The following is an 18,599-nucleotide window of genomic DNA, read 5'->3' as shown; positions in this document are numbered from 1 at the left end:
GCCGGCTGCCTCAGCCAATAAAGCGAGATGAGCGCTGCAACCCCAGAGTCGGCCACGACTGGACCTAATGGTCGGGGGTCCCTTTACCTTTTTATGTATCTTAAGCAGGCCCCACCCTTTTGGGGCTTTGCTCAGCTTTTGGAGAGTGATCCCACTGAGCCTTTAGTTTCAAGTTAGGTAATTAAGGACAACAAACCTATGGCAGATTTCTTTTTAACTTGCTTTGTAACCACAGAAAGTCACAAGAGTGCCGGAAAAAATGAAACAACACATTGTTTATCTCTATGCCAACATAGTGCTTTACCTTATGAGTACCATTTAAAAGTAAAAAAAAACAGTGATTGGGTGAGGGTGGAGGAGGATCTGAAGAAGAATGTCTCATGGTAGGAGCTTTGCAAGAGATGAATAATTCGGAACTGGAGTTCTGGATAATCACAGGTCAGCGAGGAAAGCAAAAGTGAAAATTGTTGCAGTAACCAACACTGTATTATCACAAAACATGGTTATTTATTTGGGTTGTGTGTTTTTTTTAACCGCCCTTCATCACAAAGCAGATTTTTAAGTACGAGTGTGCAGAAACGTCCAGGTGGCTTTTTGCAACATTTGCAAAAGGAGAAGCAACACAACTTGGCAACTGACTGACCTTTTTAATAATTCCTACCTTCCCCAAAGATTACAAGGTAAAAACAAGGCTGAAAATACATGATCAGCAGGATGGCAGTTTCATGGATGAGTGGGGATTTGAACCCTGGTCTCACAGGTCCTACTCCAACGCTCAAACCGTTACACCACACACACTCTCTGTGTGTGTCTTTTTGTGTATGTTTGTCCATCCATCTCTAAGCCTGCATTAGGGGAATTACGGTTTTTTCTCTCTCGGAGCCTGCATTAGGGGAATTACGGTTTTTTCTCTCGGAGCCTGCATTAGGGGAATTACGGTACTCGCTTTGCGGGCGCGCCAGCAGCTTCCTATAGGACTCTAGACAGAACAGGCAGCTCTGGCCCCGCCCCTCCCTTGTCCAGCTGCGACTGGGCGGAAGGGGCGGGCGAAGAAGTCTCGCGAGGGCGAAGCTCCCGTGATTCACGTTCGGCGCCGCTGCGTGATTGGCCGGAGGGGGGAAGCGCGCGCACTTCCAACGGCCGGTAAAGGAGGAGAGGGGAAAAACAAAATGGCGTCGTCCGTGGCCTTCCAGCAGCTGCGAGACCTGATTGAGACGCAGGAGGCTCTGCTGGAGAGGCTGAGGCGACAGGTGGGGCTGGAGGCGCCCGGGGCGGCCGCGCCGTCTCTTCTCCCTCCGATAAAGGGTGGTGGGAAGGGGCGAGCTGGTTCCCTTCGGCGGTCGCCGGCCACCGAGCTGGGCGGCAGCCTGTGGTAAACGTTGGCAAAAAGCATGGCGGATGTAGGCCTCTGCAGGCCCACCCGCCTCTGGGCCTACCCAACACTCTGCGCACACAAATCCCTATTATTATTATTATTATTATTATTATTATTATTTTAGACACTGAGCAAGAACACTGCCGCTGCTGCACGTCCTACTTCTCGCCATTGACTGTAAAGCATGGTAGTTTCATAAAACCCTATGTGTTCAAAGGCAGTAATTAACAATAATATATAATAATTATTATAATAATTATTATTAGTTTAGACACTGAGCAAGAACACTGCCGCTGCTGCACGTCCTACTTCTCGCCATTGACTGTAAAGCATGGTAGTTTCATAAAACCCTATGTGTTCAAAGGCAGTAATTAATAATAATATATCATAATTATTATAATAATTATTATTAGTTTAGACACTGAGCAAGAACACTGCCATTGCTGCACGTCCTACTTCTCGCCATTGACTGTAAAGCATGGTAGTTTCATAAAACCCTATGTGTTCAAAGGCAGTAATTAATAATAATATATAATAATTATTATAATAATTATTATTAGTTTAGACACTGAGCAAGAACACTGCCGCTGCTGCACGTCCTACTTCTCACCATTGACTGTAAAGCATGGTAGTTTCATAAAACCCTATGTGTTCAAAGGAAGTAATTAATAATAATAATAATAATAATAAATTTTATTTATACCCTGGCCAGAGCCGGGCTCAGGGCGGCTAATACCAGTAAAATCACAGTAAAAACATAATAGGAAAAAAACCCAACCAATTTAAAATACAGGTTAAGATGCAGTTTAAAATGCCTCATTTTAAAAGTAGCCCATAGATCAAAACCATAAGGGGAGGGAAACATAAGGGTCAGACTGAGTCCAAAGCAAAGGCCAGGTGGAACAGCTCTGTCTTGCAGGCCCTGCGAAAGATGTCAAGTCCCACAGGGCCCTGGTCTCTTGTGACAGAGCGTTCCACCAAGTCGGGGCCAGTACTGAAAAGGCCCTGGCCCTAGTTGAGACCAATCTAACCACCTTGCGACTTGGGGCCTCCAAAATGTTGTCATTTGTGGACCTTAAGGTCCTCCGCAGGGCATACCAGGAGAGGCGGTCCCATTGGTAGGCTGCTGAATACCAGTTTCTGGGAGTGCGAACAATGGGGGATTGTTTATTTCGTGTCCTTTCTGCTGAAAACAGGATTCTGGATTAGATTGGAGTTTTAGTCTGATCCAGCAGAACATAGGGATTAAACATTGTGTGTTTGTATCTCCAGATAGAATCTCCAGACTCAAAGGCAGTGTACCTTTAAAGACCAGTTGCTGGAGGGCAGGGATGACCATGTGGGTTTTCTAGAGCCATATGGCTGGCTGCTGTTGGAAACTGAATGGGAGGCTAAATGGATATTTGGTTTAATCCTGCAGGGTTTTTCATTATTCCATTTGTGCCTTCAAGGCTCTGAAATGGAAGCAATTGCCTCCAAGAACACAATGAGATTATATATCTGGTTTTATTTAAGGTGGTTGCCAAATTAAGATTTCAGCCAGGACCCTCAACATGATGTAAAGGTAAAGGGACCCCTGACCATTAGGTCTAGTCGTGACCGACTCTGGGGTTGTGGCACTCATCTCACTTTATTGGCCGAGGGAGCCAGCATACAGCTTCCGGGTCATGTGGCCAGCATGACTAAGCTACTTCTGGCGAACCAGAGCAGCGCACAGAAACACCATTTACCTTCCTGCCGGAGCAGTACCTATTTATCTACTTGTACTTTGACGTGCTTTCGAACTGCTCAGTTGGCAGGAGCAGGGACCGAGCAACGGGAGCTCACCCCGTTGCGGGGATTTGAACCGCCGACCTTCTGATTGGCAAGTCCTAGGCTCTGTGGTTTAACCCACAGTGCCACCCGCGTATCTAAAATAAAGCACACCAGTCATATGTGTGTAGTGCTTGTAGGAACCTCAAGGTAAATACTGCAATGTGTTCTATGTAAGGCTGCCCTTAGGCCTAGTGTAGAAGCTCCAGCTAGGGCAGACTGCTGCGACTAGGCTGCTGCTGCAGTTGGATGGCCAGCAGCATGTGATACTGCTGTTAAAACATCTACACCGGCTGCCCATATGCTACTGGAGCAGGTTAAGGATTTTGGATTGATACACAGAGCCCTGAACAACTTGGATCCAAGACTGCCTGAGCCCTTATAGCCTAGCCTTGCCCAGTTACCAAGAACACCCCTACAGGAGCTCAGCTCAATCAGAAGTTGGTCATTTAGTGTTGCTGGTCCCATTCTGTGGAACACTCTTCAAGCAGAGATTTGGCAGGCACCCTCACTTTTGAAGATTTTTCTATGCCAACAAACCTATGCAGTTGATTAAAAATTATACTGCTTGAGTGGCTGACATATAAGTAAATAAAATTGTAGTTAGTTGTAAAATGAGTAAAAGCTGTTATGCAATAGCCATAAAACAGAGTGAGCCTAGGTAGATACAGATATTCCTAGAGAGGTGAAGGCTTGGAAAAACAACAAAAAAAATGAAACCATGCCCCCTAGCCGTTTTTTTCTGTTTGTTGTTGTTGTTGGTTTGGTTGCTTCCAAATGGGGACAGAAAAATAGGGTGGGGTGGGTTTTCCACAATTTTCTTTTTCTGCATGCTTTCACATCTCTAGATATGCCTAAGCCCACGGCAATCAGTAGACACAGATGCACCTAACTCAGCATAGGATCAGACGGCAAAAATAACTAATATGCATTCATCATTTTTTTCCCTAATAGTAATTCTCTTACACAAACAACTAATCTATAAAATGTAACATTCTTTTAACAGCTAGCAATGCAGAAAGAGAACTCTGTAAGCAAGGTGGAATATGAGGCTATTATAAAGAAACTGCAGGTATGTGGCCTTCATTTAATAATTTATTTCTGATATTTTTACTCTTTCTTTTGTTAAACATGATCAAGGCAGCAGTAGAGATTGCACATTCTCAAAGATTTGTGCAAGTTCCCCTGTAGACTCGTGTCTTGTGACAATGTCGATTTTTAATATCAGAAGTTAGTATCTGAATATTTGAGAGTGAGGGGACTCGAGTGGTGCTGTGGTCTAAGCCACTGAGCCTCTTGGGCTTGCTGATCGGAAGGTCAGCGGTTCAAATTGGCGCAACTGGGTGAACTTCCATTCCTCTGTCCCAGCTTCTGCCAAACTAGCAGTTCAAAAACATACCAATGCTAGTAGATAAATAGATAGTGCTGCGGCGTTTCCATGTGCTCTGGCACTCATCACGGTGTCCCGTTGTGCCAGAAGCGGTTTAGTCATGCTGGCCACATAACCCAGAAAGCTGTCTGTGGACAAACACCGGCTCCCTCGGCCTGAAGCGAGATGAGCACCGCAGCCCATAGTCAAAGTTTGACTGGACTTAACCAGCCGGGGTCCTTTTACTTTACACCAGAGTTGTGGCATATTTTCTTTGCCTACTGATGCAGTTGAATACTTCCTTTTTTATAATGTTGGTTTACCTGTTAGGCAATCTAATAACTTAGATTTTTCAACTGTATTCTAATTTACAGAAGGAAGAGGAAGAACATGCAAAGACAAAGAGTAATCTAGCTATGGAATCTGAACAGCTGGAATTCGCCCTTGGGGAGATTGATGTTCTGTCAAAGCAACTTGAGAGGGAGAAACAAGCTTTTGACACTGCGTATGCTTGTAGATTGGTGTGGGAGTCTCTGTGAAGAGAACAGGCTCAGGTTTTGTTGTCTAAAAAGGGGAGTTGGTGACATGATAGTTACAGTCTCCCAGAAGACCACTGACTAGCCAGTTCCCAAGGGACCAGCAGCTGCCTCTCCCCCAACCTCTGAACAGCCATGCACGTGCAAGAAAGGAACAGTAGCGGCTCTGGAGAAAGGCAGCTGTATCTCTTTCTGCTCTTGACCACTTCGGGCTGTTCAGAGGCTGGAAGGAACGAGAAATCTGTATCCTAGCACCTGTTTTAACAACTGACCAGCTGCTCCCTGAGTCTTCATTCTCCATTATAAGCAGGTCCTAAGATTTAGCAACTGCTGGATAAGATCAGAGTATACAGCAGCAGGCTACGTGAGCCAGTAGCCTGACTGAGCTGGAAGTAGGGCTAGTACTGTTGGGCGTGCCAGAATTTTCCAAGCTAAGAGGCTTGTTTGCTGCAAATGCTAAGCATGTTTTCTCGTAATTACGCCCTCGTAAACATGCTTAGAATTGCAGTCATACTGCGTGCTAGCCCTAGAGCAGTGTCCTCTACCATGATGTTTCGTTCAGTTCCCGTTTTTTTATTCCCACCACCCAACCCATCAGCATTCTGTGCTCACTGAGAATATTCAAAATAAAATAAAATAAAAATTCCTTCCAGTAGCACCTTAGAGACCAACTACGTTTGTTATTGGTATGAGCTTTCATGTGCATGCTACTGGAAGGAAATTTTTTTACATTTTGTTTCGACTATGGCAGACCAACATGAGAATATTTAGTCCACATTGTACTGTTTGGAGTTTCCCCCCTTAGGGCTGGCTATCTATTTTTACTTCTGTAAATGTTAGTACTCCCTCAAGCCTCATGTGTGTGGATGGTTATTTCTGTGATGTTTTGGTTATACAAGGAACAGATCCACACTCTGAGAGTGAGTTCAGTATAAAAGAGAAAGTTTGGATCCTGTGAAGTGGTGTATGTGGATCTTTTCAAGTCACTGCAACAACATAACAGAAGCTTAAAGGGGATCAGTGCAACGTACACACTTAAATCTGTAGCCTAACTAGCATTGTTCAACAGATCAGTCAGCTCCATAATTACAAAGATCAGGTTTCCAAAGGGGCATAAGGGGCATGTATGACTTGCTCCTGATCATCTTATCTGACAGATAACAACATCTGAACTACCTATTCCAGCTGTATTTAAAGGTATTGACATGTGTGAATAAAATAATATTCCTTCTGTTGTAGACTTTCTCGGGTAAAAAGCAAAGTGCGGAAGGAATCAATCCAAAAAGACAAGCTGTTGAGCAAATGCGCTGGTAAATTCACTAGATTATTTTATTGTCTCAGACTGAGGATTACTTGAGAAATTAACCCTTTTAGGCACTTAGCCAGTGTGGTGTAGTGGTTAAGAGCGGTAGACTCGTAATCTGGTAAACCGGGTTCGCTTCCCCGCTCCTCCACATGCAGCTGCTGGGTGACCTCGGGCCAGTCACACTTCTTTGAAGTCTCTCAGCCCCACTCACCTCACAGAGTGTTTGTTGTGGAGGAGGAAGGGAAAGGAGAATGTGAGCCGCTTTGAGACTCCTTCGGGTAGTGATAAAGCAGGATATCAAATCCAAACTCCTCTTCTTCTTCTTAAAAGGAATGCCTAAAAACCTAATTCCTCAAGTAAAAATGTATACTTAAAAATGTTGGCAAGCAGGCAAGCTTGAAAACAGGTACACTATAGATAGATAGATACAGTAGTACCTCTGGTTACGTATTTAATTCGTTTCGGAGGTCCGTTCTTAACCTGAAACTGTTCTTAACCTGGAGCACCACTTTAGCTAATGGGGCCTCCTGCTGCCGCGGCACTGCCGAAGCATGATTTCTGTTCTCATCCTGAAGCAAAGTTCTTAACCCAAGGTACTATTTCTGGGTTGGCGGAGTCTGGAACCTGAAGCGTATGTAACCTGAAGCGTATGTAACCCGAGGTACCACTGTATAGATACAGATACAGATATGTTTGGCAGCAGCTCCCTATCCTGCACTCAGGGGCATAGATGCATTTGCCTCCACTTTCTCTGCCCCTTGTGTATTCTGTCAATGTCATGGGCCCCTCAGTAGGTCTGGATCTGATTAGTGCCTAGATGGGTGACTACCCTCAGGCACTTAAACTGCCTTGGGTTTCATGCTGGAAGAAAGGCAGGATATAAATGTAAGAAAATAAATAAACATGTCTATTTTTTTTATCCTGGGCACAGAATTCAGTTTCTAGAGCATGTAGTACCTATAAAGGTAAAGGGACCCCTGACCATTAGGTCCAGTCGTGGCCGACTCTTGGGTTGTGGCGCTCATCTCGCTTTACTGGCCAAGGGAGCCGGCGTACAGCTTCCGCGTCATGTGGCCAGCATGACTAAGCCACTTCTGGCGAACCAGAGCAGCGCACGGAAGCACCGTTTACCTTCCCGCCGGAGCGGTACCTATTTATCTACTTGATGTGCTTTCGAACTGCTAGGTTGGCAGGAGCAGGGACCGAGCAATGGGCGCTCACCCCGTTGCAGGGATTCAAACCGCCGACCTTCTGATCGGCAAGCCCTATGCTCTGTGGTTTAACCCACAGCGCCACCCGCATCCCTGTAGTACCTATAGCACTACCTATTTGGGTTGATTATAACCGAACCAGGGTAATACAGTTTGAGACTTTGCTGGGAATTCTGTGTTCATTAACTTTGTTTTGTGCCGTTTGATTTTGATATTTGGAAAGCAAAAGCACAAATCGGTGATTTTCAAATTCCTCCTACAGAAATTGAGACCCATATTCAAAAACAGGAAGACGTTCTGAACTACAAAGAAAATGAGATCAGGGAGCTGCAGAACTGCATCAACAACCAGAAGCAAACATTAAAGTAAGTATATATTTTTATCGAAGACACTTTTACTAGATTCTTTGAAAATACGTAGGTAACTGAGTTAACTATTTCCCTTTTATTACTATTATTATTACTATTATTATTACTATTATTATTATTATTAAATTTATATATCGCCCTTCAAGAGATCCCAGGGTGGTTCACAGAATACAATACAAGATAAAACACAAGTAAATAATTAAAGCAAAACAAAACAATACCCTCCTTCCCACAGATGCATTTAAAGGCTGTAGGATCTAAGTATTTCTTTTCATTTTTAATCACAATTTTCCTCCACCTGACGCTTCCTCAGATCTCGGGGTGTGGGGTAAAATAGAGAATACTGCTTACTGAGACATTTACACCCTTCCTTTGGAATCACTGTCTAAATAGATATTTTTACAGTTATCCTCAAACTTGTTTCGCACTTGTGGCGTCCCCTCCTTTTTGGTTTGTGCGTATGCTTTCCTCCATTGCTTCTTCAAAGACAAAGGTCCAGTTTGGATTTCCCGATAAACTTCAAAGCAGAAGCTTTCACACCCATTTAAAAAAAATAATTAATGGCAGTTTAGCATTATGTCTAAACTCTAAACTGTGGTTAATTTTAATTGTGGTTTGTAGAAATAAACCAACCTCATAAACCAGCTTTGTTGGTTTCCATTCTTTCTGGGTTGCCGTGCTGCTAGTGCTTGCTTAGTACTGTTGTTTGTTGTTTAGTCGTTTAGTTGTGTCCGACTCTTCGTGACCCGATGGACCAGAGCATGCAGGCACTCCTGTTTTCCACTGCCTCCCGCAGTTTGGTCAAACTCATGTTGGTAGCTTCGAGAACACTGTCCAACCATCTCGTCCCCTTCTCCTTGTGCCCTCCATCTTTCCCAACATCAGGGTCTTTTCCAGGAAGTCTTCTCTTCTCATGAGGTGGCCAAAGTATTGGAGCCTCAGCTTCACAATCTGTCCTTCCAGTGAGCACTCAGGACTGATTTCCTTAAGAATGGATTGGTTTGGTCTTCTTGCAGTCCATGGGGCTCTCAAGAGTCTCCTCCAGCACCATAATTCAAAAGCATAAATTCACTTCCATTCATCGCAACTGGGAAAACCATAGCTTTAACTATATGGACCTTTGTTGGCAAGGTGATGTCTCTGCTTTTTAAGATGCTGTCTAGGTTTGTCTAGCTTAGTACTGTAGCTGTGGTAAATGCTGATAATAGAAACCAGTGATCTGTTTGATAAGGCATGTGTTTCTAATGGAGTAGGTGGAAGCAGTAACTCATTTGAAGACCCCTTGGCAAAGAATGGGTGGTATCTAGCTAAGTTTTACTCAGAGTAGATTCATTGAAATTAATGAACATTAATCCATCAGTCCATTAATTTCAGTGGGTCTACTATAAATAAATTTCGTTGAATACCACCCGGTGAAATTATCATAGGAAGTCCAACATTCTGTTTTTCTTTATCAATTGGTTGTATATTGAAAGGATTGTTCAGGAGTCGGCACACACATAATAGTGTTACATTTATTTTCCTGATATTTCACATGTGCCACAGATCAGTAAGTACTTAGATGTCTATTTTCACAAAGAAAATTGCATGGCAAATGTTCTTACAATGTGCTTTCTGGTTTTTGTTGTTGTTTTGTTTTGCAGGAAACAAGCATCTGAATTCAAGATACAAAAACAACAGGAAAGTTACATAGCAAAAGTGCTTGGGAGAAAGAACAAGAAGGATTTGAAATAACCGTAGAAGCATTCCCTCAAGTCACTTGATTCTAATCTTACTCTTAGATGTGTTGAAATAAAAAATGAACTTCTAAGTTTTTCCACCAAGAAATTACTCTGCCGGTAATTTAAGTGAGATATTCACCTCTAAATGCCAACTTTCCCTACCAGTGGGTCCAATGTATGAACTACTGTACATCTTTAGGTGGACGAAGACTACTGCATTGGATTCTGTATATTTAAGCATAAGGCACCATCTTTTTCACCCGGATATGAAAGGCAGTCAAGACCCCAATGATCTTTAAAGCATCTGTGGGTTTTAATAAAATCACTACTACATAGTGTAGTAATTCAATAACTATGTATTTATGGTACTTTAATACGTTGTTCCTGGTGTGGGTGGGACTATGAGGTTACCATTGCAACCTTGTACATGTCTACTCAGAAGTAGGTCACACTGAGTCCAAAAGATGTGACGGTAAGTGAGTAAAGAACTTCAGGAGCTCATTTCTAAACTAGCACATGTCATTCAAGGCTGTCTATCATTTTCCCACTTTAGCTGTTTAGAAACATTTTCAAAGGCAAGTGGCATCAAATGGAAGAGAAAAACAAATAGCGTCAAACAATTAAAAGGCTGCCACGTGGTATATCTTCTCAAAGCCACACTCTTCTTTCCCAGCCCTTAAGATGAGGCTGCAGAGGGGGAGTCTTTGCAGATGCAGCTGCAAGCTTATGCCTTAGCTGCAAAGATTCCTCCCAAAAATGGGTCTTGAATTCAGCACTGAATTTGTAGCAAGGATTGGATGGGAGCTCTAGCCAGGGGAACCCGGAGTAAATTAGGACCCCTCTTGCACCTGATGGGGCTGGAGGTCAGCCGCGTCTGTGCTAGATATTCAGTGGCGAGGGAAAGACTCTTGTGTACATGCTCCATGGCATTTGTATCCCATATTCCAGGATTGTGCTGCAGGCTGCAATCCTAAACACCGTTGCTAGGAAATAATTCTTACTGAACTCTCTTGAACATTGAGTTCCATGCATAAGATTGCACCAATCTTTATAGCTTCTCTTTGGCCCTTTCTGCATGATCTTTTAAAAACATACAGTTGTTAGTTCTTCTTTTATCCCCTTAAACTGGTGCTTCTTTTGTAAAGAACATTTATTTTCCAAACACTAAAGTACAATGTTTTGTACCTGGGATTATGCACTGCCAACTCTAGGATTGGTATATATCCTTTGCTGTTGTCCTTGTAAACTTAACCTGTTTATGTGGGTATTGTGGGAACCAATTATTGTGATGTTAAGTGATAGGTAAACTTTTTCGTTTGAAAACTCAGCTATGAAACTTAGTGCTGTGTGTGTATTTGTATAGCAAATTCTTACCTTTCCAAAAGCAAAATAAATACCCACTTATCTTCTCGGAAGTACACTGACTGGATTTCTTGTTTTTCTACAACCCTACAACCTTTAAAGCCCTAAACGGCCTCGGTCCAGTATATCTGAAGGAGCGTCTCCACCCCCATCGTTCTACCTGGACACTGAGGTCCAGCATCGAGGGCCTTCTGGCGGTTCCCTCACTGCGAGAAGCCAAGTTACAGGGAACCAGGCAGAGGGCCTTCTCGGTAGTGGCACCCACCTTGTGGAACACCTTCCCACCAGATGTCAAAGAGAAAAACAACTACCAAACTTTTAGAAGACATCTGAAGGCAGCCCTGTTTAGGGAAGCTTTTAATGTTTAATAGGTTATTGTATTTTAGTGTTCTGTTGGAAGCCGCCCAGAGTGGCTGGGGAAACCCAGCCAGATGGGCAGGGTATAAATAATAAATTATTATTATTATTAGAAGAAGATTTAAAAAATAATAGAAGAGAGAGAAAATAGATGAAGTACTGAATTATATTAGTCCTTCCTTAGCCTGCTAACCACATGTACTTGTATGTTTCAGGATACATTCAAAAACATTTGCAGTGTTTGAAGACCCTCTCATTTAGTCTAATTTGAACATATCCAGCTGCCACTCACTTATGTTCAGTGGGATTCTTGACTTTGTTATCACCCAGTTTGCCTTAAAGGGAAGATTTCTTTAAAAATATATATTAAATTAATACTGTTAGGTCACCAAGCTGGTGCTAAATAGGAGCTACTGAAGGGCAATTCCCTAAGGCATGTAATTGAAGCCTCAGTGGTTTGTCCTTTTTGTTTTTGTTTAGCAGTCAGTAGGAGTAGAGTTCCATACTACTGATTTTGCCAAAAAAATTATAATCTTTGGTTTTGATTTTTGTTTGCTGTTTGATTTTGTAGAAAAGATAATAGATTGCAGGGGGGCCCATGCAAAAGGAAGACTACCACATTACCTAATTCATATTGTGGCAGGTCAGATTTCATATGATGGCATTGGTCAGGTGTTGACAGTACTATGTAAAGGATAACATGTGATTGAGGTAACACTTTATTCATAAGGGGAATACAGTAGCAGCTATGTTGGGCTATGTGTAAAAATACAGACATCTAGCCAGACACAAAGATTAGGAACATTGAACTGTTAATTACAGTGGTACCTCGGGTTACATATGCTTCAGGTTACAGACTCCGCTAACCCAGAAATAGTGCTTCAGGTTAAGAACTTTGCTTCAGGATGAGAACAAAAATTGTGCTCCAGCGGCATGGCAGCAGCAGGAGGCCCCATTAGCTAAAGTGGTGCTTCAGGTTAAGAACAGTTTCAGGTTAAGAACGGACCTCCGGAACGAATTAAGTACTTAACCCGAGGTACCACTGTACTTGCAAGAAAGCAGGGTTTTTTCCCCCAGCTGTGGACTGAGCTCATCAGTTCTTTTAAGGCTGGGCAGCACTGGCTTTTATTTAAGTAGTTTCTGTGCCACCATTTCACACATACAAAGTGTATCACAAACATTTTCTGGTTCTGGTCGGGTTTCCTTGCCTACAGCTCCTAGATTTCCTATTGTTGTTGTTTAGTCGTTTAGTCATGTCTGACTCTTTGTGACCCCATGGACCAGAGCACGCCAGGCACTCCTGTCTTCTACTGCCTCCAACAGTTTGGTCAAACTCATGCTGGTAGCTTCAAGAACACTGTCCAACCATCTCGTCCTCTATCATCCCCTTCTCCTAGTGGCCTCAATCTTTCCCAACATCAGGGTCTTTTCCAGGGAGTCTTCTCTTCTCATGAGGTGGCCAAAGTATTGGAGCCTAAGCTTCAGGATCTGTCCTTCCAGTGAGCACTCAGGGCTGATTTCCTAGTGTCCTGTATATTTGCAGAGAAACACAGTTTGATTATGAATGCCTGGTTACTTTTTAACACAGGTTATGGCCCCATACCTGGTGAGGCTATAGAGTCAAAAATTCTCTTAGAAGATGGGTAAATTCCAAACGGGAATGAACTACAGCTGCTTGGTTCAGCCTCTGCTGGCTGATGTCCCAGACCTAGTGAATGCCTGGCATTTGGCACTGACTCCATCTGGAATGCCTACAGTAACGGGGAATCGACCCTCACAATTCATTTGGCTCTTGTACACTTGCACCTTTACGAATATCTGTGTGGGACTTTTCACAGTGTACTGTTTTTGAGCCCAGCTTTTGGCAACGTGCCTTGAACAATACAGGCACAAGGTTGCGGGCATCTGTCTGTCTTGGGAATGCGCCTTTGGGGCTGAAGTCAAGCTGTTGGAAGGTTGCGGCGCCTGCTGTGGCTTTAGAGACCAATACGGGACTGACATGTTTCATTGCAAGTGGGGCAGATGAAGGCGTTCAGTTTTGCTGCTACAGGTGCACCATGGCGTCTCTGCATTCCTCCCAGCAGTCATTCCTCCTGTGGTCACTGCTGTGGATACACGACCCGATTGTCTATCTCCAGGCACTGCGATCACCTGCAAGGGATTCCCACACGGGGTTGATGCTGCCAGTATTCATGTCAAGTTTGCAGACACCTTTGTAACAAATAAATAGCTCACATTTTGCTTTCAGTTTAAAGGGTTAATTGACACGCCACTTTTTCTGATTTTTATTTTTTATTAAATTCCCAAGACTTTAAATTTAGCTCCATTGGTGAACCGATCTGACCTAGCGTATCCAGTAGCTTACAGTCTTGGCATGCCCCCAGTGGATTAACACCTCCTGCTGTTACTTTGCTGATCTTTTTAAATAAATAAATTGGTTTACTGTAGTTTTCAGCAAGATCAGGTCATTGCAGCTTATTCTGCACATTTTTGATCTATCTGCAATGTCTTTGTTTGTGCTCCAGTTAAAGAATGGTTTTCTTTTGAACAGAAAAAAAGGCAGGGGACTTTATTTATTTGACTTTTTTTATTTTGTGGATGTGGGATCTGGAAGGTTATTTTAGACTCTTTTAGAATCTAAACGCAGCTCATAGCTAAGAATTAAAACAGGTTTGGCACCCTCTTTGGGATCAGACAGATTGGATCCCTCTACTGCGAATTGACCAGCTCAGTCTGTGTTAGATATACTTCAGCTACCTTGGCAACATTTCAGTTTTGTGATGATGTTTGGGGAGTTGGATCGATGAAGCCTTCTGACATTTAGACACTGAAATATTCACAAGAACTCACGTTGCACTAATAGTACGAGTGCTTCCAGTGGTAATTTTAACCTTAATTTAGCAGCTGCCTGTCAATAAAGAGGTTTTGTTGCTGGTACCGTTGGAGTAAACTTCAACACTCAGGAGTTATTTCAGTTGGCCCTGAAATAACTAAGTGCTTTACGTGCATAGTATGAGCTACTTGAGACAATGGGAAGTGAAAACTTAAATGATGCAAGGAAAGCATCTTTTTAAAGTGTGTTTAGTGGAGCTTACTTGGGCTATGGGACTTGCTAGGGCTGATGGAAGTTGTAATTCAACAACATCTGGAGGGACAGGAATATCTATTAGGAATTCTAGACAAAGATATCCCAAAAGATAACATGAACTTATTTTTATATGCGACAACAGCGGCAAGAATTTTGATTGCTAGATTTTGGAAAGAAGACAGCATCCCAACAAAAAGAGAATGGTTGGGGAAACTTTGTGAGTACCTGGAATTAGCAAAATTGACGGATATAATAAGGAGAAAATCCAAAACTATGGTTATGAAGCAATAGGAGTGCTTAAATGATTATTTACAAAACCAGGGCTCAAGTACAAAAATCTGGTTGTGTTTAGAATAATCTTGTGCGTAATATAAAAAATACAAAGTGAGACATTAAGGAAATCCAAAGGGAAAATATGAAGAACAGAGGTTCTGACGAACGGATTATTAAAAACGCGTGAGGCAAACGGTGGAAGTCTTTTATTTTTATTTTTTAAAAAAAATATATTTAAGGTAGATAAGGACAAGATGAAATTATACAATTGAATATAAATATAGATGGGAAACAGCTATGTATTGTGAGTACTTATCTACTTAATTTTTTCCCCCACTTATGATCTTTTTTCCTTTAGTTCTTTATTCTTTCTTTGTTCTTTTTTTCTTTTTTCTGATATCTTATCTTTCATTTCACTGCTTTATTGTGAATAGCATTTTATAGAGGTATAAATAACTGTAAATATGAAAAGAGACAAAATATTCTCTAATTCTTTTTCCTTGGTTAGTTATATTTTCTTTTTCTTTTGTATTTTCTTTTGTGGTGAATATGTATGTTTTCTAATTTGTATTTAATAAACATTTATTTAAAAAAAATAAATCTGGAGGGACAAAGGTTCCCCACTCCTTTATATAATGAGATTATGGAAGTCTCCAGAACTGAGCTATAAAAGTTTGCATTCATTTAGGGCTGAGGGCTTTTGAAACCTTAAGTCATTGAGATCCATTTCACACACACACAGAAAAACAATTTAAAATACATCTGAATATTTGGGCTGCAATGCAGTTTGATTTAGTTCACGCTGGTCTATTTAACAGAGCAAGCTATGCAATGATAGAACAGGAGAAATGAGGCAGTTCACAAAGATAAGAATTTTCTGTGGGGCAAAAGTCAAGTTCAGCTTTGATACCACAACAGTACTCTCACTCCTTGTGAAATGTGCAAAGATTATTCTCTAGGGACAGGCTTTCCAGCTCCAGTATCTATCAGCTGATGTAGTGGCAGCTAGTGGGGGCAGGGAGGGAGGCAAATAAGCTGAACGTATCGATGGAAGTCATGAAAGCAGAGAGATAAAGAGCCACCTGATATTCAAGCACAGCAGCTGACCTCAGAAATACACATTTTAGGTGCCCAGATATTTTCCCAGGGGGACCTGCATGGCTTGCAGGCAGTGATTACTCAAAGCACCCATTTATTTCAATGTAATCTGCTGCCATGCAAGTATGTTTAGGATTGCAAGGTAAAGGTAAAGGGACCCCTGACCATTAGGTCCAGTCGTGGCCGACTCTGGGGTTGCGGCGCTCATCTTGCTTTATTGGCTGAGGGAGCCGGCGTACAGCTTCTGGGTCATGTGGCCAGCATGACTAAGCCGCTTCTGGCGAACCAGAGCAGCACACGGAAACGCTGTTTACCTTCCTGCCAGAGCGGTACCTATTTATCTACTTGCACTTTGACGTGCTTTCGAACTGCTAGGTTGGCAGGAGCTAGGTTAGGATTGTAGCCTGTGCATTAAAAAATATATATCCTAAGGGTGCATACCCACAGAGCACCAGAACGGCTCATGAGTTAAGTTCTCCAATCAACTTTGTGGGGAGGCCTGCTGAGCTCACTCTTCTGAGTAGGGATCTGGTGGTAAGTACTTTTCTTTTTTTTTAATTGGTTTTAATTCATTTTACTACATCCAACATTAAAACAAGTGAAGAAATAAACATACATAACACATACATACAAAAAAGGAGTACATAAATAAAAGAAATAATAATAATAAAAAGAACAAAAGAAAAAACATCACCTAACATAAAACACCAACTAACTAACTTACATTAACTAAATAACTAAATAACACACAACATTAATTGACTTCCCTTCATCTCGGTTTCAGAATATATTATATGATTTTTTTATCTGCAGTTTCTTTTCCTCAAAAGACTCTTTACGTCACAAGTGTTACGTCACACCTACTGTGATTTTTAGATTTTTTACCTCTTTTTCCATGTATGTCATAAATTTATTCCATTCTTTATTAAACTTTATGTCTTTTTGATTTCTTATTTTCTGTGTCATTTTTGCCAGTTCTAAATAGTCAAATAGTTTGGTTTGCCATTCGTTTATAGTTGGGATTTTTGATGTCTTCAGATTCTGCGCTATTAGAGTTCTGGCAGCCACTGTCGCATACTGAAAGAGTGTGTGGTCTTCCTTTTTGATTTCCTCCCCAATTATCCCCAGGAGAAAGGCTTCGGGTATTTTTATTAAGGTATATTTGAGGATTTTTTTTAATTCATTGTAAATAGATTCCCAGAATTTTTTGATAGGCTCACACAATGGTGGTAAGTACTTTTCTGTGGTTTGAAATTGAGCCCTCATCACACTAGATCTCGTTCACATTCAATGAAGCTGAATGTTCAGGACAGATAAAGAACATATTCGTGCAGTGCATAGTTCAGGAGGCAGTGAATCCGCTTCAAAAGAGGATTAGACAAATTCATTGTGACGAGGGCTATCAATGGCTACCATGGTGGTTGTTATGTACTGAAGTTCTCACCCTGGGCCAGCAGGGGGATACTGTAGATAGTTTTCACTCAGGTCCACATATGCAAATAAGGGACTGAAAGTGATGTTCAGTGACTGGATAGTTACAGAAAGTTGTTACTGTTGCATTGTAGTGGAGCTCTATATAAGCAGGCTGGCTGAACCCTTCAGTTCAGTTCTGTTCTGGCCTGTGAATAAACAAGAGCTGCTTGAAGAATCGCTGTGTCGTCTGATATGTTCACCCACAACTTAACACTTGTCTGCCTCCACAGTTGGAGGCAACAGTGCTTTCGGATACCAGTTGCTGGAAACCACTCTTGTGTTCGTGTTTCGCTTGCAGCGTTTCCCAAAGGCATCTGGTGGGCTACTGAGAAGAGGGTGCTGGACTAGATGGGCAGATGAAGATACTGGACTTTTTGGAGTTGGCTGACCTTACTGGAAGAATCCGCAATCAGAAAGAGGAGAAATATCAAGAAGATTGGAAGAAATTTAAGGAATATCTAGCTAAATATTATAATATAATATAAGTGGAAATACCTGCAAGTATTAAATTGTTTTAGGATTAAAGTATGTTGAATTGTATAGTACTATGGATTGAGATTATGATGAAACGAAAGGAAGTTAGTAATTTGAACTAGTTAATTATATTAGAAAGTGAATATTGGAAAATTGCTAAAATGAGACTTAATGAAAATCAGTTAGGAAGGATTCAAGGAAGTCATTTAATAATGGAAATTAATTTGGATTCTGATTGGAAGAAATTTTATATGTTTGTTTTCTTTTTATATTTTTTTGTGTTGTGTTGTTTTTGTTATAAATTTGGAAAATTAACTAAAAAATTGAAAATAATAATAATACGGTAATAATAATAATAATAGAAGGGCCATTTATTGGCCTGCTCCTGCAGGCTTGTTTTATGCTCTTATGAGGTTCTGTGCCAGCCTTCCAGATGCATCCACTGCCATCACACCTAGCCTGAATGGCAGATTATCTGGGATTATGCGGGGCGGGTTTTGTAGCACAAAATATCTGGATGGCACTAAACTAGAGAAGGGCGCTTCAGAATAACATGGAAGAGTGGGTAGGCAGCATTTTGGGGGGAACAGGACTCATTGTTTTATGAGCAGCAGAGTGACTTGGCCACCTTGTCTCCGGAAAATAATTAAAATTAATTGTTATTTTTAATAAGCAAAGAATGCTGCTGCAAGTATACTAGACGGTAAAAAACGGTAAAGGTAAAGGAGCCCTGACTGTTAAGTCCAGTCACAGACACCTCTGGGGTTACGGCGCTC

General features: G+C 41.8%; 2 protein-coding genes across 2 annotated transcripts in view; both read left to right on the top strand.

Annotated features, from left to right (window-relative positions):
- The window catches only part of CPB2 (carboxypeptidase B2), a 131,060-nt gene that overhangs the window by 96,728 nt on the left and 15,733 nt on the right, over positions 1 to 18,599 (top strand). The gene's annotated exons all lie outside the window — the stretch shown is intronic.
- SPATA24 (spermatogenesis associated 24) lies at positions 1,082 to 11,113 on the top strand. Its single transcript, XM_083606785.1, has 6 exons — positions 1,082 to 1,250; positions 4,194 to 4,259; positions 4,931 to 5,061; positions 6,332 to 6,402; positions 7,872 to 7,974; positions 9,621 to 11,113. Exons 1-6 carry the CDS (start codon positions 1,170 to 1,172, stop codon positions 9,709 to 9,711), a joined length of 543 nt encoding a protein of 180 aa, XP_083462911.1. The 5' UTR covers positions 1,082 to 1,169; the 3' UTR covers positions 9,712 to 11,113.

The sequence above is a fragment of the Podarcis filfolensis genome (assembly GCF_964270895.1).
Source record: "Podarcis filfolensis genome assembly, chromosome: 3".
Classification (NCBI taxonomy): domain Eukaryota; kingdom Metazoa; phylum Chordata; class Lepidosauria; order Squamata; family Lacertidae; genus Podarcis; species Podarcis filfolensis.
This window is presented reverse-complemented; position numbering and strand designations above follow the sequence as displayed.